This window comes from Typopeltis vanoorti, chromosome 21, assembly GCF_054136105.1.
Source record: "Typopeltis vanoorti isolate ZY-2024b chromosome 21, IOZ_Tvanoo_1.0, whole genome shotgun sequence".
Lineage (NCBI taxonomy): Eukaryota > Metazoa > Arthropoda > Arachnida > Uropygi > Thelyphonidae > Typopeltis > Typopeltis vanoorti.
This window is the reverse complement of record NC_143569.1, coordinates 97,776,884-97,799,490: the sequence shown is the minus strand read 5'-3', so window position 1 is coordinate 97,799,490 and position 22,607 is coordinate 97,776,884. Positions and strand designations below refer to the sequence as shown.

The following is a 22,607-nucleotide window of genomic DNA, read 5'->3' as shown; positions in this document are numbered from 1 at the left end:
TTTTCCTCGAACATCTCAATAGCCAACATCAAAGTATTAAGTTTACTGCCGAGCTTGAAACGGATAATTCCTTGCCTTTTCTTGATGTCAAACTGACTCGCTCTTCTGGTAAACTCAAAATATTGATATATAGAAAGCCCACACATACCAACAGATATCTGCATAGTCAGTCCCATCACTTCCCTCCTCACAAGCTTGGAATAATTTCCACCTTGGGACATAGAGCCCGTTCTCTTCTGGATGACCCAAATGAACTTCTTACAGAAATAAACTATCTCAAAACTTCTTACGAAGTTAATGGATATTCCAAGAGAATCGTTGAAAGATTCCTTCTCAATCCTCCTAGACATCACTCAGAAGTAACAAATAGATTCAAAGACTATTCCTTACATAAGTACAGTTTCACACAAATTAGCAAAAAGTTCTAAGAAAATACAATATCAGAACCTTGTTCACTCTGCTTCCGAAGATCCGTTTCTTAATAAGCCACCCAAAATCTTGTCATCATCAATTCAAATACCCTGGCATATATAAAATATTGTGTGATTGTGATATTCCTCATTTTGGGCAGACAGACAAATTTGTCGAATTGCGTATGGAAGAACATATGAGGGACATTACTTACAAGAGACAGCGAGCCAGTGCATTATCAAGTTATATCCTTTCCTAGGCTAATCCTAATGATGAAAACCAAAGTCACAGAGTCTGCTGGGAAAAATATACTAACATCTTCCGTTGCAATGATGAACTAGAGAGAAAAATCGTGGAATCTAGAGAAATCATCTTCAATCCTGTTTATCTAAATAATAACTTGAGCTACAACCTCCCAGATTGTCATTCAGCTGTAATCATGTACTGGCATTCACGAAATGCTACTAGAACGCACTTTCCAAACAATACAACTAACGAAAGAACAGCTTTAAATACAACCACAACGATTTAATGTCAATTATGTATAGAGACTCTCTATGATGTTCATAGTTTATTTAAGCTTCAGTGTTTTTTCTTTTTTCTTTCTTTTATAATGTCACCTGATGAAGGCTGTTACAAGCCAAAACTAGTTGTGTTTTTATATTAAAACCTTTTTATTTAAATCTTGGTTCTAGTCATTCAATTCTTTATAAATATATATATATACATATATATATATATATGACTTGTAGTGTTTACTCGGAATTGGGATATGTTCATAAGCATATATATACTAAAATAAAGAGCCAAAGGCTTCAGTTCAGCAATGCAAAAGTATATAAGTAAAGTGGATATTAAATCCAGGATTATTTTTAAGCTGAATGTAGAAACTATGAAAGTTTCACAAAAAACTTCATTAGAGATTTTATAGAATACACTCACCAGCATTCATGAGTTACCTTAGCGTGGACCACTTAGAAGACATAAACGCTGCACAAGCATCTTATAGATGCATGAGCAGCTTTTTTTTTTGGGCAGCACTTTTTTTTTACGAAACTTCCATAGTCTCTACATTCGGCTTTGAAATAATGCTGGATTTAATATCCACTTTACTTATATATATATATATATACATATATACACACACACACTAGGGTTACCACGTAATTTTATAAACTTGGTTATTTACTCCTAATCCCAAGTAAGCAAACAGTTAAGTTTGTGCCTGAAAGGTAGTTCAAGTCTAAAGGTGGTGCAACACCAGGGCAACTCATTGTAAAGGTGGGTAAAGCTCTGATCACTATTCTTAGTATTTTCCATAATGTAAAGCACATCTCACTAAGAGATGTATACTGCAATACATTATGGGTGGGGTCACTACCTAGACCGGTTTCAACCTTTTTTGAGGTCTCCTCAGAGAGTAGCTAGACCCTAAATACCAAGGTTTTAAATTTAATTTTTTAATTTTAAGTTTATAAAATTACTTGGTAACCCTAATATACATTATTCCCAAGGTAACAAAATTTATTTACATATATATATATATACACAAACATATATGCAGAGAAGTGAGGAGCAGGTTGTTTACATGGAGAATGGTTAGTGAGTGCAAAGCATTGCGAGTGTGTTGTGAATGTAGACACTTTGAATCATTTTAAGGCATGGTTTGGATGAGTTTGCGTGTGATAGTGTGTACCTCCCATGATGAGTCTCTGATTCCATGAAGGTCATATATTAATAATAATAATAATAATAATAATAATATATATAAGTATGTAAACATAAACTTTGCCAGTTCATGAATATTTAATTAAAGTTTATAAGGCAGAACACCATAATAAGTTGATAATATTTATTTATTTAATGACACAATGTTTCCCTAATTTCCCAGGATTTCTCCAGGTGTAAATAAACAAACCAGCAGACAGAACAGTGACTAACAAAGGTGACAACCAATATGCAGTTAAACACAAGAGACCGACGTGATTTTTTAAAAAATATTTCTAATTGTTCCAAACATTTTGCATGTTTACACTGATGTGAATGTTCTTGATTAATGAAGGCTAGGATGTATTCAGATAAGTTAATACTTTGTTTAATATTTTGTTTAGGATGTAATACTGTTTCCAAAGATTCCCATATTTTTGTTTCTTTTTTATTTATATTTAGATATGCATATATATATATATATATATATATACTTTTTTAATTTTTTATCCCATGGCAAACAATCATTTACTCTTTTTTTTTAAATTATGTCTCTCACTGAGTAAATCCATCATGCCATATACCGTATTTGCCAGCGTATAACACTTTGAAAATAAGTCTGAAAAACAGAGTGTGTCTTATACGCCGATACTCGGTTTTTTTTTATTTTCATTTCTGGAAATTTTCTCTGTTCAGTTACGTGATTTCTTTATTGGTTCCTTGCGGTGTGTGTGAGATCATTCCAGTTACATAGAGCAGTGTTTCTCAAACTTCAGACATCCGCATTCATATAATTGGTACGGTATTAACAAAAGATCATGCTACTAAATGACAAAGACAAGCCGACAGTTGAATTGAAATGCTAATTCTCTTCAACCAAAATTCCTTATATAATATCTGAAACACATTCACTATATATTTCTTCGTTTTAACACATTCACTCAAACAAAACCATATGCTGCACCGGCAACATATGGTTTTGCTCGAGTCATACAGCATATTCTGTGGAAGGGGGACATGCGATTCATTAGTTAGTGCCATTTCCCAGTTGTCTCTAATTGCACTGTTTGTTGAGAAACATATTGCACAGCCTGCGGATGTTTCTGTACCTTATTCAGTGATACAATACGAACGTTTTATGATCTCGATCTTCACGGATACATTGCATTTTATTCTATGCATTAATGATGCAGAGCCGAAAATTCCACGGACCCCCCTGAAGACCTTCACGTACCCGCGGGGGTACGCATACCACACTTTGAGAAACACTGACGTAGAGTTCAGTGGATGTGCATGCGCTGTCATCGACGATCACAGCTGTGTTCTGTTCGTTTAAACTTTCCAATTGTTGTCACAGTTGTGAATGGTGATAAATTTCTGCTGTTAAATTTTCTCTAAATTTCTTGGCAAATTATTGCTGAAAAACGTCGGCATTGTTACAATATTGCATACAAGCTACATGTGATTGCATATGGTAAAGAACGTGGAAACAGGGCTGCAGAGAGGCATTTCAGACCACCCCCAGCTGAGAAAATGATAAGAATTTGGCAGAATCAGGAAGAGGATTTAAAAAAAGCAATGCACAGGAAACATAACCTATGAAGTGGAACTGCAAAATGGCCAGAACTTGAGGCAGAGCTGAATACTTGGATTTTAGACCACAGAAAAGCGGGACGTTCAGTGTCTACAAAAATTATTATTCATCAAGCGAAAGCGATAGTCACTAACAGAGTGATCGCCAACTTTACTGGATCAACATCATGGTGTTCAAGATTTATGAAGAGAAACCAGCTATGTATGCAGACTAAAACAAAATATCACAAAAGATGCCAGCTGAATATGAAGAAAAAATGATTGCATTTCAACGATTCGTCATTAATGCAAGGAAATGAGAAAATTTTGAACTTGCGCAAATAGGAAACATGGACGAGATACCGCTGACTTTTGATGTGCCCTTAAACAAAACTGTAGATTCCAAGGGCACTAAAAGTGTTACTATTAAAACTTTGGGGCACAAAAAACTCACTACACAGTTGTTTTTTCCTGCTGTGCTGATGGGACAAAATTGCCGCCACTACTGATTTTTAAAAGGAAGATGCTACCCAAAGAAAAACTGCTTAAAGGAGTGTTTGTACATGTTCATGCAAAAGGCTGAATGGATGGAGGAGGAATGAAGTTATGGATAGATAAAATTTGGTCTAGGCGCCCTGGTGGACTGTTGAAGAAGCCTGCCATGCTAGCATGGGATCAGTTTCATTCTCACAGAACAGACGATGTTACAAATAAACTCAAGGAATTGAAAACTCAGTTAGCTGAAATTACAGGAGGCCTAACTAGTCAGCTTCAACCTCTAGATGTCTGTATTAATAAACCATTTAAGGGATTTATGAAGGAGAAGTTGAACAGCTGGATGCAGTCTTCGGATTTTGAGGTTATGCCATCAGGAAGAAGGATGAGGCCTAGCATTTCGCAAGTTTGTGAGTGGGTCAAAGCTTCATGGGATGCTGTGAAAACTGAGACAGTGGTTAAATCATTTAAGAAGTGTGGAATTAGTAATGCACTGGATGGTACAGAGGACAATTTGTTGTATGATGACTCAGATTCTGATTTAGAAGAGGTTATTTAGCTCTGGAGATGAATTTCTGGGTTTTGATGATTAAAAGTTGGGTACTCTTTCCTAGTTAGATTAGGTATTTGTTGAAAGCAGACCTATTTATTACTTTATATTTCAAATACTGTAAATTCATTATAATATTCAGTGATAAAGTTTTTTTCCTAAAAAATATGTACAAAAAAGGAGGTGCATCCTTTTTTGTACACATTTTTGTACAAAATGTGTCCAAAAAAGTGCGTCCAGGGCCACATTTATACTTTTGGAGGCCTGAGGTGCAACATCATTATGAGGCCCTCAAAAGTAAGCATTTTCTTTTATTTTATTGAAAATAAAAGTCAACATTTCCATAATAATTAATTTTAATAATACAATACAACATTGGTATACATATATTTTATTATTATTATTATTATTATTAAAACAAGACCTCATGGAGTCAAAGACTCATCTAGGAGGTCCTTTGTCTCACACACATCTCATCATACTGGGTCTTAAACACATTCAAACTCCTTGCAGACACCACACTCTCAGGCAAGGCATTCCAATCATTCACAACTCTGCACGAAAAAAACCTGCCTCTCACTCCCCTACTCACACCCTCTTTATACAGTTTCCAGGGATGACCTCTGGTTCTCCCCTGATCTCCCACTATTCTCTGTAGAACTTCTCCACCATTGATCCTATAACAACCCATTACCAACTTGTAGGTCTCTATCATATCTCCCCTCTTCCTTCTCTCCACTAGACTCTGCAAATTACATCTTTTCAATCTTTCCTCATACTCGACATTCCAGAGGTCAGAAACTACCTTAGTCAGTCACCTTTGCACCCTTTCCAACATCTCTTCATCCTTCTGAAAACCTGGTGACCAAATCTGGGCACAATAGTCCATGTGTGGCCTAATCAAAGCCTTATACAATGGAACAAGAATCTCCCTACTTCTACACGTCAGTGTCTTCTTCATCATTCCCAGAAGTCTTTGTGTTGTCTTCACAATTTTGGCGATGTGTCCCCTAAATTTTAGATCCTTATCCACTATCACTCCCAGATCTATTATTTCCTCTACTTCCAACAATATATTCTCACCAAGCATAAATTCTGTATCCCATCTTTGTTTTCCAAATTTTAAAACCTTACATTTTGCAACATTGAACTCGCATCCCCATTTGCTTGCCCAATCACTCAATTTATTCAAGTCTTCTTGCAAGGCCACAACATCTTCACTACTCTTTATGGTTCGTCCCAACTTTGCATCATCTGCAAACAACTGAATATCTCCATCCAAATCTTCGCCAATATCATTAATATACAAATTAAATAGTAATGGCCCTAAAACAGATCCCTGAGGCACTCCACTAGTGACTTTCCTTTTCCTGGATATTGCACCCCCATACACAACTTGTTGATACCTATCAGATAGCCAGTCTCCAATCCAATGCACTAATCTAATATCCAACCCCATCTGCTCTAGTTTGACTGTCAACTTATCATGAGGTACTCTATCAAAAGCTTTTGCAAAATCCAAGTATATTACTGTGTATCCTTCTCCTCTGTCCAAGGATGCAGTCACTTTATTGTAATAAGTAAGTAGATGACTAAAACACGACCTCCCTTTAGCAAATCCATGCTGTCCATCAAAGATTATACCATTGTTGTCAACCCAACTCTGGATCCTAGTTCTCACAAGCTTCTCCAACAACTTAACCACAACACCTGACACACAGATAGGCCTATAGTCTGATGCTTGAGTTCGATCACCTCCTTTATGAAGTGGCACAATCTTGCCCTCCTTCCACTCTTTAGGGACTTGACCAAGTGCAAGACACGTATTAAAAAAATATGTCAAGGCAGGTGTCAACACTCTGGTACATTCCTTCAGAATACGCGGTGATATATTATCAAGTCCCACAGCCTTATTTACATCTAGTTTACTCAACTCCCCAAACACCTCTTGCTCACTTACAGTCAGTCTCTCATCCCCATCATCAACTGCTCTTAATCTCTCCATGAAGTCACATTCACAAGATTGAAAGATCTTTATGAACTGCTCATTAAGTATCTCCACCACACATTCTGCAACAGCTGTCTTTATACCATTTCCTCCAATCAATGTCATCCTTCCATAATCATTCTTTCTTTTGCTGGCGACATATCGTAAGAACTCCCTAGGATTCTTTTTAGCTTCATTAGCTAACTGCTGTCCATACCTCTCTTTAGCTACTCTCACCAACCAAGTCACTCTCCTTGCCTGGTCTTTGTAGAACTCATGAAACTGGTTACTTCCACTTCTCTTATGCTGCCTCCACAATGCCCTTTTTCTCTGTATTGCATGCTTAATCTCTTTATTCATCCATCTCACACCTAACTTATTTAACCTTCTCACCCGTGGTATACATTTAGACATTGCATCCACTAAATATTTTTTGAAAATCCCCCAAGCTGCATTGATATCTTTTCCAGCTAACTCCTCATTCCATGCTACACCTGCAAGCTGTCTCCTGAGCTCTTCATAATCACCCCCCTTGTAGTTCCACATATACCCTTTTTTCACAGGGGTCCTTGCACTGCTGGCAACCACCCAAGTAATCACCTCATGGTCACTTTCACCAATTGGTGGATGATTTGATACCTCATTGATAATTACATCCTCCGATGAGATGACCAAATCCAAGACCCTTAATCCTCTTGTGCCCTCTGTTACATACTGTCTGAGGTAGTTATCCCTCAAAAACTCAATAAACTCATTTTCTTTACTTCCAGTTGCTATCTCTTCATTCCAGTCTATATTGCCATAATTAAAATCACCCATAATGATCACCTTTTCTTATTTGCTTGGCTTATTTGACTATACATTTCACTATCACCACCATCCACATTACCAGGTCTATAACAACATCCCACCAAGTATTTGATTCTATTCACCTCTATCTCACACCATACTGCCTCAAAACCACTGGCCCCATTTCCCTCTTGCATCTCTACCTTGTATGGACATAACTCTTTCTCTATCATCAATAGTACTCCCCCTCCCTTTTTACCCCTTCTATCCTCACGAAACACATCATACCTTTCCATCTCTATTCCTGTCAGGATGTCATCCTCATCTAACCATGTCTCACTTATTCCGACAATCTCTGGGTGCACAGACGCAATTAGTGCAACCATTTCATCCGCCTTGTTTCTTATACTTCTAGCATTAGTATACAAACACAACAACTCATTTCTGGATCTACAGCTAGTTCCACTGATACCACTCACTCGATGTGATCTCTCCATGCTGGACTGGGGCCATTTCCCTTTCTGCTTCTTCATTTTAGAACCTTTTCAATTCCAACTGTTTCCTCTTGATCCCTGGTCATCCCATTCCTTTTCTGCCTACACATGCTCTCACCTCCTCTTGGAGTATCCACCTTTCTCATGCTGTGTACCCCTGTCCACCCTGAGCCTCCCCGTTTCCCTGCTCCTCTTGCACACCCATTCTCTCATTTTCTATACTCATACCACTCACTTCCCCATTCATATCCACTTCTTCAATCTCTCCTGTCTTACTCTTCTGCTCTTCCACATCACTCCCCTCTCGATCTGATTCATTCTCTCTATTCACTTCTCTACCTTCCAGCATCAGTCTCTCCAAGCGACTCACAGCATAACCACTCAAATGCAGTACTCATTTTACCGCCTGGAAAACATACCTTGTGCATTTTATCCTCTAGCACACCTTTAATAATGGAGTCGCCATACAATGCCACTCGCTCATCTTTTGTTATCTCTTTCATGCCATCATGATTTATTTTAATAGTTTTGACCTGAATTCTCTTAATTTCATTCCGCATCCATTTCATTTCTTGCTTCATCCAATCCAATTCACCTTCTGAACCTCGCGACACATTCACTCTATCATTAAATCTTTCTAACTTTCTAACTCTCGACCCTCTCTTCTCACTTTCCCTCTCATTCATCCTTCTTTGTTTCCGTACTTTCGGTCCAACATACGTCCAACTTTCACTATCATTCTTCTCAATAACAACCCCTTACCTTATTTACATTTTAAAAAAATGTATAAAAATAAATCAGTTCAAATTTAAATAAAAAAATTTAAATAATAAAAGTTTTTTTTTCTGGCTTTGGTTTTAGCAATATATCTAAAATGATATCATAATTAATCGAGTCCATTACATCTGATTCAATGCATAATAACGACAGGTCACTTGTTTTATTTTGATGCAAGCTGCTTCTTAAATAATTTTTTATTCGTTTCAACACTGAAAATGATCGTTCAGCACTTGCATTTGAAATAGGCATTCTCAAAAATATTTTTAAAATTGTTTCTATGTTCGGAAAAGTAGACCTTAACCCATTGTTTAAATTTGTACATATTTTTAATTGAAGAATTTTCTTCCTTTATCATTATTAAAAATTGCTTAACTTCATCAGTAAATTTTTCTGGATCAATATCAGTTCCATGTGTTTGTAAAATTTTATTAATAGATTTTACAAACTTAAGTCTTGTACTTGTCTTGATCTATATCTTTCTTCAAAACAAAATGTCAAACATATCTAATATGTCGAAATAGCTTTTTGTTCTTTCATTAATTTCCAAAATTAGCTTATCGCAAATGACATTAAAAGCGTTCACTGCGAAATTTTCTTTCCCATGTAATATAATCTCATTGTTAGATTGTGAAACTTCGTCCCTCATTTTTTTTGTTTTTTAACTCTTTCCATTTCATCTTTAAATTTTGTCTCACCTGTTAATAAATTCGCTTCTTCATTTATAGCAGCAAAAACTATTTCTTATATCTAAAATAAAACCAACTAAAGAGTGCTAACAAATTATTAGCTAAAAACAAATCCATATCGGGATCTTGTAGAGATTTACTAGATGGCATGTATTTATTGTAAAATTTTGTCCCACATAACTTGTTAAAATTGCTGTTTCTGGTTTGTCAAAATGTGCAGCCAATGATGAGCTCTCTAATTTAGAAATAGGTTTTTCATGAGGAGAAATGGGTACTTTAAGTAATGAATCTTTAATTTGTTTATATCCACGTTTCAAAACTAATATAGTGTCAGTTTTGCGGACCACCTCGTTTCACTTAGTCTTTTAACTGTTAAAGATTTTTTTCTAAATGTTTAAGGAGTATACCTCATCTTCTTGTTGAAGATGAAAAGTAATTATATACATTTTGAATAAAACAAAAATATTGCACTGCTTCCGGACAAGATTCCGCAGCATAGTTGCCAATTAAATTTAAGGAATGACTAGAGCACGGTATATAATGTGCAGAGGGACATTTTTTCAGCCTAGCTTGTAAACCTGTATAGATACCTTTCATATTGGCAGCGTTATCATAGCTTTGCTCTTTGCACATTTTTATATACAAAGATAATTCTTCTAATTTGTTTAATACTACCTCTTCTAAATATAAGGAATTATGTTGTGTAATTCTGATGATCCCGATAAATGTTTCTCTAATGTCAGAATTTGCGGCAACATACCTAAATATCATAGCTAGTTTCATTATGGGCAATGTCTGGCGTTGAATCCAGTATTATTGTAAAATAAGCAGCTTCCTTAATTTCTGATATTAATATTTCTCTTGTTTTTTTATCTATTAACGCTATGAATTCATCACAAGTATGGTAAGAAAGATAATTTGATCTGCCAGAACACACAGTTGGCATACATTTTCATGTGATGTTTTAAAAATTCATCAAATTCACTTAAATAATGTAAACACGATAAATAATTTCCGCAAGAATCAGAAAAAATATCATTTGTATTTCCTCTAAATACTAGCCCTAGTTTACTCAGTAACTTAATGGGTAGCTATTATTCTTTTTAAAACCTCTCTCCAATAATTTTCTTTAGATTGTATGTGTTTGATCAATTCAACTATTTACAGAACTTGATTTTCTTTTGCAATATGTGCACATCGCTCGTATATGCTCAATAGAATGCACTGATCACATAATGTTTGTGTTATATTTCCACAGTCAATAAAACCCTTCATTAAGCTATTATTTGACTTAGAAAACAAATTACAAACATAGCAGTAAATTGCTTTGGTGGTTTCAGAAAAAAAAATAGCCACTCTCGTTTCTCCTTTGTTCCATTCGCCTTTTTACAGTAAAAATGTGATATATTCACATTTCTGACATATATTCTATTGCGTTCTGTGTATTCTTTTTTTAAATTTTCGATTTTACTAAGATTCTGGGGCATATTTATTAAAATATGCTTCATAAACTGTTCATTAACAGTAAGTGGCCACACTGCTATATCGGTAGGATAAGAGATAGCTTGCTTGCTGGTAAATACAGACTCCGATTGAAAATTTTCTTCAGAATTCTCTTGATTTGTTTCATTTATTTCTTTCTCTCCTTCTATGTTTTCCACATCATTTTGATGTTCTTCATTTTCACTTTCATCTCCTCCTGATAATGATACCAATGTTTTTTTTCATTCCGAGAACTGTGAAGTACAACTTCACTTCTACGAAATTCTTCATTTTCAGAACGCAAGAAAGACAAAATTGCCCCCTTTTGACTATTTAGCTGTTTTTCATTTTCTCTAAGTCGTTTTCTTCTACTAGCTCCAGATTCAAATTTTCTTTGCATCATTATTTGTATTAATCTATCAAAAGTGAAATAAATATTTATTAAATCCAAAATAAACATATAAATAAAATAAACAATTACGTTAAAAACTTAAAAAATACAAAAATAGAAACAGTAGTATCTTGGTTTTGTTAAAATAAATGAGTAACAGTAAAATAAGAATAATAATTAATTGCATAATATATTCTTACCAACTGCAACAACTACTTTAACCATATAATTAGGTATATACACTTGTCTGCTTTTCAAGTACTAGCCAAATAATGGTAACTAAACTATCAGTTTAATTAACGTTTTTTGGAATTTCCTTTACTGTTCTACGATATTTGACCCTTTTTGGTGCATAATTTATTTATTGTCTCTCTTCCCAAAAATATAAACGAATTTTACATGTATACAAAAAATATTAATATTAAAAAAATCTTGGTAATAGTAAACTAGCAACCTTGTAAGTCATTTTATGTAAATAAATTACTAACTTATATCAATGGATTATAAATAATTATGCAATTTCTACGATACTTTATATTTAATATTAAATTTTTTAAATAGTTTAAAATCTTTTAATGTAATTCTAAATATATATATCATTTACACTTTTAAATATTCCATGTAATTGAATCATAATTAATTTAAAGAAAGATGTAATTAAAATCTTTCTGTGAAAGATTTCAATTGCAGTGTTGATTATTGATTTTGAGAACGTTGATTTTATTTGACAAGCTTTGTTGACAAGTATCATAGTTGCTACAAAAATTCTGAATACCGAAAAAATATTAAAAGGTATGGTAATAATTTAGTATAAGGATAAAAGTTTTTTTTTTTTAAAAAAAGAATTTAAATGCAATCAAATTAAGCTTCCTGATCATGGTAAAAATTGGAACTTCATGAACTGTAAAGTTCAGATATTCTCACTAAAAATAAAAATTTTGAATTTACAGTAATAAAAATTATAGCAAAAATCATCATATTTATGGAATTACAACATTTATTTATTACAAGATTTATTCAACTCAAGTTTTGATTTCTTTTAAGTTGCAGTAATAAGCATAATAATTCCAGCTTTAGTTAAACCGTAGAGGCAATAAATAGTAACGATAACTTGCTATGCTCACTAACATCCACTTTTTTACTTGACATTTCGCCCTAAAATTATTATTACCCAAGACTTCATGAGTAGAATTTTGATGCACAAAAAAATGAATTGAAAAATCAATTCAATTTATAAATAATAATAAACTTGAAATTCAAATGCTCTACTTATGTGATATAGAAACTGCTCTTAACCAACTAATTAATACAAATAGCAACAGCACACAAAAAAACCTCTGTTGTCTCTGGAATGGGTTTCAAAATGATTGCAAAAACTTTCTTTAACTCAAAAACTTATTTACTCTGTTTACAATTTCCACTTATTAAACTTCTAGTATACTTGTAAAAAGGCTAGCTAACTCTCTATCAAGTTACTTTTACAAACTGTATATCAACTTCAAATATGCCAATAGATTCTCTTAATGACACTTCTTGTTACTGTTAATCTAAATCTTAATTGTCCAACTAAAACACATTATAAGAGGAATTGTACAAAAGGTATATAACTTACAAAAGCTCTGTATCGCACATTCAGTCAAAGGTCTTGCACAAAACGTTCTAAGGCAAATCTCTCATCTCAGATCTTGAGCTTCCTTCAGGAAATCAGAAATATCTCATTGGGAAAATAGCGAACTGTGAACTGTGTCCTGCGGTACTCATATACAGCTCTGGAAAAAGTTATTGTCCCACAGCAAAAAGAAAAACTTCCGAGTAAAGGTGCTTCGGGTAATTTGTCTTGTCTTTTCTCCTCTGCTTGGGCTTGCCACAAAAATGCCTGGATGACTGCCTCCTTTTTCTGCCACCTCCATTAATTCGAATTGCCGCCAACTGTCAACTGGGATTCCTTTCTGGCCTGGAAACTTTTCTCTGACGATTGGAACATCTCCTTTCGGCAACTCAAAGCCTTCTCTTAAGACTGGAACCGAGAAGCTCCTATCTGGCAACGTCTGGAAACGGGAAGCCTTCTCTCTCTAGTGACTTCTGGATCCGGGAAGCCCTAGATGCTTGGCTCTGTCCCCTTTTATTATGCCTTCTCTGAGACCTCGCACGAAGTTTGTAACCGCCGAAGAATTCGGCATGATTCTTTCATCTTAAGTTTCAAGTTCGGCCTGCTCTTTGTTCTCTTCTGTGCCTTCTTTTGATTGTAAATTGCTGACCATCGGAAAGTTGTTTGAACCTTTCTGACTGACCTTCGGAGGTGTTTACGTGCAGAGCTTGTAAGCCTTTCTCATACACACAAAATATAATAAACAACCTTTCTAATGCCATGTAGATCTATTACATACAGCTCCGGCGAAAAACATTGCCTTTGTTTTTAACACTCTAACATATTCTTATTAAAGCAGTATATACAGTTAATTTCCAAAGGGCTATTTCCAAAAATATTTAATACAAAATATACAGAGACAAACAGGGTTATTTTTTACAACATTCTTATGGGACTTGACCTAAGTAAAAAATCGATGTAATGTGCTTTGGAATATTTAAGCTACAATCGAGTTTTTACAATATTGATAAGAACAATAGTCTAAAAGTCCAGGTGGTCCAGCGAAAACCATCCGTGACAAAATGAAACTAGTTTATTTATTTAAAAACACAAAAATACAAATTTATTAAGTACTTTATAGAGTTCATAATTAAAAGGACTCTAATAATAATAATGATAGATTTCTACAGATGTGTCTCAACTTGTTTTGGAATTATCAAAATAATCAAGTTATTCTGAAGCATTATGAAATTTGCTATTTTATTATTAAGCCGCTAATATTTCTTCAAATGCGGCACTTTTTACAACAAAACTGGCTAAGATATGTTGAATATATCTGTTCTTCGCAAATATACTCAAAATTACTTTAAACTAATAAAAAGCAGTTTTTATTAGTTGAAACTTCATCAGCATTCCATCTGTTATTCAATTACCCCCCCCCCACCGTTAACGGATTATTGTAGTTACGTGCACTGTATTTCTTGGATTGACACTTTTTGCTGCACAATTTACTTATTGTGTCTCTTCCCAAATAAAAACGAATTTCACATGTGCAAAAATAAATAATCAAAATTTTTGTTTGATTTGCAGATATTATGTCAAATATTTATATTTTTTTAAATAACATTTATTTCTGTTTATATCTTCAATCCTTTCCTTGCAAAATAAGATTATATGGGTCGCACATTTCCATTTTAGGAAGGTTTTTTTTTTTTTTTTTTTTTATGAACAACAACACAAGTGGTTGGGCTTAGTATTGTATGATATTTGTGTCACCTACATAGTTGGGCTTAGTATTGTATGATATTTGTAAGCATGAGGCCAGAAGAGTGACTAGTGTGGTAAGGAAAGCGAAACTGGAATATGAGAGGAGATTGGCCCTAAGATCCAAAGAAAATCCTAGGGAATTTTTTAGCTATGTGGCCAGTAGGAGGAGAAATGACTGTGGAAGAATGATATTGTGGGATAAAAATGGGAATAGAGTGACTGATGCAGAGGACATAGTGGAATTGTTCAATGAACACTTTATTGGAGTATTTCATCCTAGAGGAGTCAGTTTTAATGCTAGAGGGATAGGACTGGTTCGAGGTCTGGAGGTACAGGAGGAGAGTGCGTGATATATACTGAGTACTCTGGATGTCAGTAAAGCTGTGGGACTGGATGGTATTTCACCACGAGTTTTGAGAGAATGTGCTAGGGAATTGACAGTGCCTATAACGTGGCTTTTCAATGAAAGTCTGGCTTTGGCAAAGGTGCCCATGGGATGGAAGGAAGGTAAGATAGTGCCATTGCATAAGGGTGGTAACAGACTGGAAGTGTCTAATTATAGGCCAGTCTGTGTGTCATCAGTAGTTGTTAAGATCTTGGAGAAAGTAGTGAGGGACCGTATACAGCATTGGGCAGATGAGAGTAATGTTATCTGTGAGAATCAACATGGATTTGTGAAAGAACGCTCTTGTTTTAGCAATATGCTAGCCTTTTATAATAAAGTTACAAGAACATTAGATGAGGGAAAGGCATATACTGCAATTTTCTTAGACTTGGCGAAGGCATTTGACAGGGTGCCACATGATAAGCTGATATTTAAGTTGCAGCACATGGGTCTGGATGTCAGATTGGTCAACTGGATTCAGGATTGGCTGTCTGATAGGTATCAGAGAGTTGTGTATGGTGGAGCAGTTTCAAGGAGCCAGAGGGTTACAAGTGGGGTCCCACAGGGCTCAGTACTAGGACCTATATTGTTTAATCTTTATATCAATGACATTGTCAGTGGATTGCAAGGGGATATTCAGTTGTTTGCGGATGATGCAAAGCTGGGAAGGATTATTAGTAATAGTGCAAATGTGGTAGCCCTGCAAGAGGATTTAAATAAGCTAGATAGATGGGCAAATGAGTGGGGGTTTCGATTTAATGCAGCAAAATGTAAGGTCTTGAGGTTTGGGAAACACTGATGGGATGCTGCATACTCTATGGGAGGAGTTATACTGGAGGAAGTAGGGGAGACAAGAGATCTGGGGTTAATGATTGATAGAAACCTGAAGTTTAGGGGACATATTGCAAAGGTAGTGAAGGTAACACAGAGGATTGCTGCTATTATGAGAAGGACACTGACCTGCAGAGATAAGAGGGCTATCATTCCGTTGTATAAGTCTCTGATCAGACCACACTTGGACTATTGTTCTCAGATTTGGTCCCCAGGATTTGAAGGGGATAAATTAACTGTGGAAAGGATACAAAGATGGATGACAAAGATGGTTTCAGGACTGTACAAGGATAGTTATGAGGATTGGCTGAGAGAATGTGGACTGCAGAGTTTGGTGGATAGAAGAAGGAGAGGTGATATGATTGAGACTTTTAAACTGTTGAGAGGTGGTTACAGGGTTGACACTGGGGAGTTCTTTCGCTTGGTTGAACAGCAGGAAGGAGTGATGACAAGAGGCCATCCCTGGAAGTTATGAAAGGAAACTGTGAGCAAGAGGGTAAGGAGTGGTTTCTTTGTGTGGAGGGTGGTTGAGCCGTGGAATGCATTGCCTGATGGAGTGGTGGGAGCGAGAACGGTCAGTGAGTTTAAAGAGTGGTATGATAGACTTTGTGTTTCTCAGGGGGGGGGGGGGGGGGACCTCACCTCGATGAGTCTTGACAGACTTTATGTCTTAGGAAGGACCTCCCTCGATGAGTCTTTTGACTCCTTGGAGGCCTGAATAATAATAATAATAATAATGTTACATGAGTTGTTTTTGTAATCCTCGTAGATGTCCTAGTGACTAGGACGAAATATAGGAAGTATTAAATTCTATTTTAATCCTTTTTGAGTGTTGTAAAAAATCCATTAAGCTTCCAACATGATAGCAGTATTTGTGTGTGTGTGTGTGTGTGTGTGTGTGTGTGTGTGTGTGTGTGTGTGTGTGGTGATACTTTGGGGAGGGGAGGGAATTAGCCATTAAAGGTGAATTAATTCTGTTATGAAAATTTTGGAAATAAAATTTCATTTTGATGTATTTATCTACACATGTTTCAAAAGATAAACTGTAGGGAAAATATCATTACTTCAAACTGCCACATAATATCGAAGTTAGACGAAAATATGTACATAACAGTTGACTTCATAACTGCCATTTATTTTGATTTGTAGTGCGTGATTAGGGGGGGAACCAAGAAAGTTGAAATGCAAAAACCTACAGATTACGTTATAAAAATTATGCATTACATGATATGATTCAAGATTTACGTATGATAACTAACCTTCGAACTAAGATTATGAATAAAATAGGAAACTTAATTTGGAACAGATGGAGACTGTATTCATTTTTAGATTCGGATTTTCATGAATTTATAAAATAATTGTTTGACAAAAATAATTATCTTCAATCAAGTTCTTGGAGAATTTTAAAATGTATTGTCGATTAAAATAATTTGAACCTTTGTATAACTGATATAACTTAGATTCCGGTTACCGAGCAAACGGCAAACAACTGCGTTTCTTGCTGTAGGCCACAGAACGTAGCTACTACGTACGGCAGGTAATGCAGTTAAGTGTTCTTTTCAGAGTGAAGGATTATCGTACTTTTTAATGGGCATGAGGGTCAAACTACACTTCTTATCCATGTTCTTTCAGCAGGTGGACAGAACATTATCCAGGTTTGCTGGACTTGTATATACGTCCAGAAAAGAAATGGTACGCTTACATACATGAATTTATGGAATACAGAGTTCCTGTTAGTTTTATATTCTAAGGAAAGAACAATGTATTTTAAATGGAAGTGGGAAGCCTCACAAATTTTTCAGCGGCCTCTAGTTTTTATATTATGAATTTAATATTTAAAAATAAGTATTTTATTTTGCAACTATAACTACGTTGTTTTTTATTGTTCTTTGTGAGGAGTAAGGTTTTAAAATGAGGCCTCCCTAGAGAGTGAGGCCCCCATCTTACGCCTCATGTGCCTAATGGTAAATGCGCCCCTGAATGTGTCTTATACGCCGGCAAATATGGTGTGTGTATATATATATATATATATATATATATATACACATTATTATTATTATTAATAACATCCAACTTCCATGAAGTCAGAGATTCATGGTGGGAAGTACACACTACTGCATACAATGCTCATCCAACTGTACCTTAAAATGATTCGATGTGTCTACATTTACAACACACTCAGGCAATGCATTCCACTCATCAACCACTCTCCATGCAAACGACCTGCTCCTCCCTCTTCTCCTCACACCTTCTTTATATAATTTCCAGTGATGGCCTCTTGTTCTATTCCCCTCTATTGTTCTATGAAAAATATCTTCTGTGTCAACCTGATAATAACAACTCCTGACTAGTTTATATGTCTCAATCACTCAATCATACCCCCTCCCTCCCATTCCAGCTACCAATGACAACCTTTGTGAATCTTCTCTGGATCCTTTCCAACATATCCTTGTCACCATGAAAATCCAGCAACCAGATCTGTGCACAACAATCAATATGAGGTCTGATCGAGGATTTATACAATGGCATCATGACCTCTTTATTTCTGCATGTCAGAGGGTACTCCATATCATTGCCATTATCTGATATGATGGCCTCAACTTGTGCAAAGTGACACCTGAATTTAAAATTCTTGTCCACCACCACCACTCCCAGATTTCTCATTTCCTCTACTTCCTTTAAAGTTTCCCCACAAAGTGTATACTTTGCAACCCATCATTCCATACCAAATTTCAAAACCGTACACTTTGCAACATTGAACTGACAGTTCCACTTACCTGCCCATTCACGCAATCTATTCAACTCCTTCTGCAAGGCCATAACATCTGCTTGCTTCTGCACTGCTCTCCCCAATTTTGTATCACCAGCAAACAGCTGTATATGTCAGTAGTTAAACCCATCCCGCTTTTTTATATGAATGATATAAATAGTATATGAATTTGTGACTCGTGACCTTCCTCTTATGGGATACTGCACCCCATATACAACTTTCTGATACCTATCTGACAGCCAGTCACTGATCCAACTGAAAAGTCAGTTATCCAATCCCGTGTGTTTCAATTTATTTACCAGCTTGTTATGTGACAGTCTATCAAAAGCTTTTGCAAAATCCAAGTACACCACTGTATATGCTTCTCCCCTGTCCAAGGTATTTGTCACCTTGTTATAATATATAAGTAAGCTAGTAAATCATGATCTCTCCTTAATAAACCCATGCTGATAACCACAAAGAATACTGCTGGGTTCAACCCAATTTTGTATCCCACTTCTCACCAATCTATCCAGTACCTTCACCACAACTGCTGATATACATATTAGCTATAATTTCAAGGCCACAGCATTATCACCACCTTTAAGCAGTGGAACAATTTTATCTTCTTTCCACTGCGTTAAAACCTGTGCTGTCGTAAGCCTCTTATTAAACCAGCATACCAATGCTACTGCCAATTCTCTGGAACATTTCCTTAAGATGTGTGATGATATGTCATCAAATCCTATTGCCTTATTGACATTAATTTTATTTATTTCCTCAAATACCATCTGCTCACTCACAATTCAGCCATCCCTCCTATGTCCTCTACCCTTAAGTTCCTCCTTTATTCCACCCTGATCAGGATGAAATACCTAAATTGATCATTGAATACCTCAATAATGTCTTCTGCAGCAGTTACCATTCTACCATTTTCATCGATTAACATTATTTTACCATGATTATTCTTCCTTCTATTTTAGAAGGAAGAATGATTATTCTTCCTTCTAAAAAACTCTCTAGGGTTTTTCTTCACCTGATTTGCTAATTTCTGATCACAGTGCATTTTTGTTTATCTTACTAACTGAGTCACTCTCCTGACTTTTCCTTTATACTCCATGAAATGGATTATTACCATTATTCATCTTGCACTGTCTCCAAAGCAGTGGTGTAGCTAGAGCTTTTGCCGTCCAGGGTGGACCCTGAGTTTGCTGCCCCTCTCAATACACACCAAAAATACTACAAAAAGTCAAAACGACGTATAGGGAAATAAATTAAAACACTATGTTTATTTTTGAAGTAAAACTTTAATTTCAACATTCTAAAATGTTATTTTTCTTGCTTTTCTGTTAGCAAAATCATCGATGACATGTCGAAGTCTGTTTCATAGTAATGTAGGTAATTCTTAATCAATTTTATTTAGAAAAATTCCTCTCACAACTAGCAACACTTACAGCAATTGTGAGGAAAATTCGCTGTAATATTACAATAGTTGGAACTGAGTACTCGAGACTGTATTTTAGAATTAACTGCAAAAGTTCAAAAATGTTCAAAGTGCTGCCCAGGACAGACCACCACCTCTGCCCCTCTCTAGCTACGCCTCTGCTCCAAAATACCTTCTTCCATATTTCATGTTTGAGCCCCTCATTCATCCATTTTACACATACCTTTGCCTTCGGAATACATTCACACATTGATCCTGTTATGTATTTCTTTGTCATGTAATGTGGAAGTTAATGTAACTTCCACAACTTCCACGTTACATTACACTACCTTATAACATATATAAATATATATATATATATATATATATATGTTACTGTGAAAGACCGATATCTGGCAAATGTCGACATTCTCCGGTGAATGTCAGCATTCACATAGTCACTTGGTGTATGTACAAAATATCTGCTAAATATCATTATTTCTCACTTACACCGGCGAATGTCGACATTCAGCATGCACTGATGGTGAATGTTGAATAAAAATATTTTTATTACATTAAGACAAAAATGCAACATTTTAATATATGATATATGTCAAAATAGGAGAAAGTTTTGCTTTTACAACTGCATATAGTCGTGGAAATACTTCTTTTTGCAATTACAGCGTGTATAGCCTTGTCCCCCACTTCTCGAATTAGTTGCAGCTGTTTCTCTCACTGACATTTCTTGAGAAGAAATCTCATCTATGGAAAGTAACTTTTCTTTACAAATTATGAACTGATTACAGATATAAAGCTGCTTGAGGGTACCATTTTTGTTTGCTAATTTATAAAAGTCGGAGTCTTCTATTCCAACAACAACCGCCAACACATTTCGGGCATCTGTACAACCAAGGTCAACATCAGGGACTTGTATTCGTATGGTATCACCAATTTGAGCAGGAGGAAATTTTCTTTTTGAGGTTTGTAACATTTTCATTGCTTGCAGTAGAAGATTGTCTTTCGCGGCCGCTCTTTTTATAGAAATAAACTCGTGTTGTTCAGTCACGGCTTGATATGAAGACGTGGTAGGTTAGGTTAGATTAGGTTCTCGGCTTGTCGTCTCGACCCCTACCAGAGCTTATCTGTGCTTGTTGACATATACCGGTGATGGTTTGAATGTATAATAATATAACCAAATATGTCGGTCTTTCACCGACGTATTTGGTATGTGTCGACATTCACCAGAGAATATCGACATTCTCTAATTTCGGTCTTTCACAGTAACATATATATATATATATATATAAATAACATCTATTCTCTGGTTCTCTTTCCTTTCCACAAATATAACTCTTTTTCACTATTTCATAATTTCTTAAAGTCACCATTCTCAGATTACAGAAGGAGACATTCTGGAATGCAGTTGCACAATAATTAAAGTCTAACCAATTTAAAATTTAGCTTATATACTCTTTTTAAAATCAGATTTAAATTAAAGTTTATGTGATATTTAAAAGGGCAAAATTTTCACTTACGTCTTAATGTGGTATCAAGCATGTTCCACTGAGATGAATGAGTGTCAATGTTGATTGTCAGATCACATATATTTTTAGGATGTGGATGGCACTTGAACTTTATATCTGAGCTAAAATCAAATATACGTGATGATATATTGTGATGCAAATCAATGTTTATGCTGCTGTCGTCACTCTGTTTTCTATGATAATCTAAGTTATAAAAGGCTTTTGTCCCACTTTTAGTGTGAGTAAAGTAGGAGTTATGAGCAATCAGTGCTTGTCCTTTATTATCATTAGGACCATAAGCGTTTGCATACACTGAGTGAGAGTTCAACTGGAGGTTATTGTAAGAGCTCAACATTGTAAAATCCTTTTGGAAACTGAAAAAAAAAAATAAAAAATAAAAGTTCATTGCTAATAGCTATTTTTTATATGCTATAGATTATGATAACATTATATATCAAATCTAATAATAAAATGATAATAATAATATACAAAAAATATATCAGACACCTGAGGCTTATGTCTTTCTGATGTAAATCTAAAATTATATCAGTAATTCTTTTATATAATAAAAAAATCAGCATAATAGCTCATTTTCATAATTTCATAAAAGAATGTGTATAGCTGGCCTGGTTGGCTGTGGTTAGCTTATCGGCTCTCCAGCCAAAAGGCTGCGGGTTTGAATCGCGCCGTGGGCATGGATGTTGGTGATTTTCCGTGAAAATAGTGGTGGTGGTCGGTGGTAGATAGTGCTGGTGTAGATGATGAAGGTAGCTGCAGATAGTGGAGTTGTGGAGACGGAGAGTTGTAGAGCAGGTGCCCTCCCTCTACAACTCTCCGTCTCCACCACTACACTAATGACAACTACCTTCATCATCTGCACCAGCGCCACCTACCATCGACCACCACCACTTTCACTCACTGGAGGTATTATTATTAATATTATTATTCAGGCCTCCATGGAGTCAAAAGCCATTGCAGGCAGTCCTTCCCAGGAAAC

The 22,607-nt window shown here is 35.5% G+C and overlaps 1 protein-coding gene across 1 annotated transcript in view; it reads right to left on the bottom strand.

Moving 5' to 3' along the window:
• LOC150095133 (uncharacterized) overlaps positions 1–22,607 on the bottom strand; it is a 489,238-nt gene that overhangs the window by 233,910 nt on the left and 232,721 nt on the right. The window contains exon 9 of the mRNA XM_090410959.1: positions 21,623–21,984. Coding sequence (XP_090267085.1) covers positions 21,623–21,984 — 362 coding nt within the window. The remainder of the gene's footprint in view (positions 1–21,622; positions 21,985–22,607) is intronic.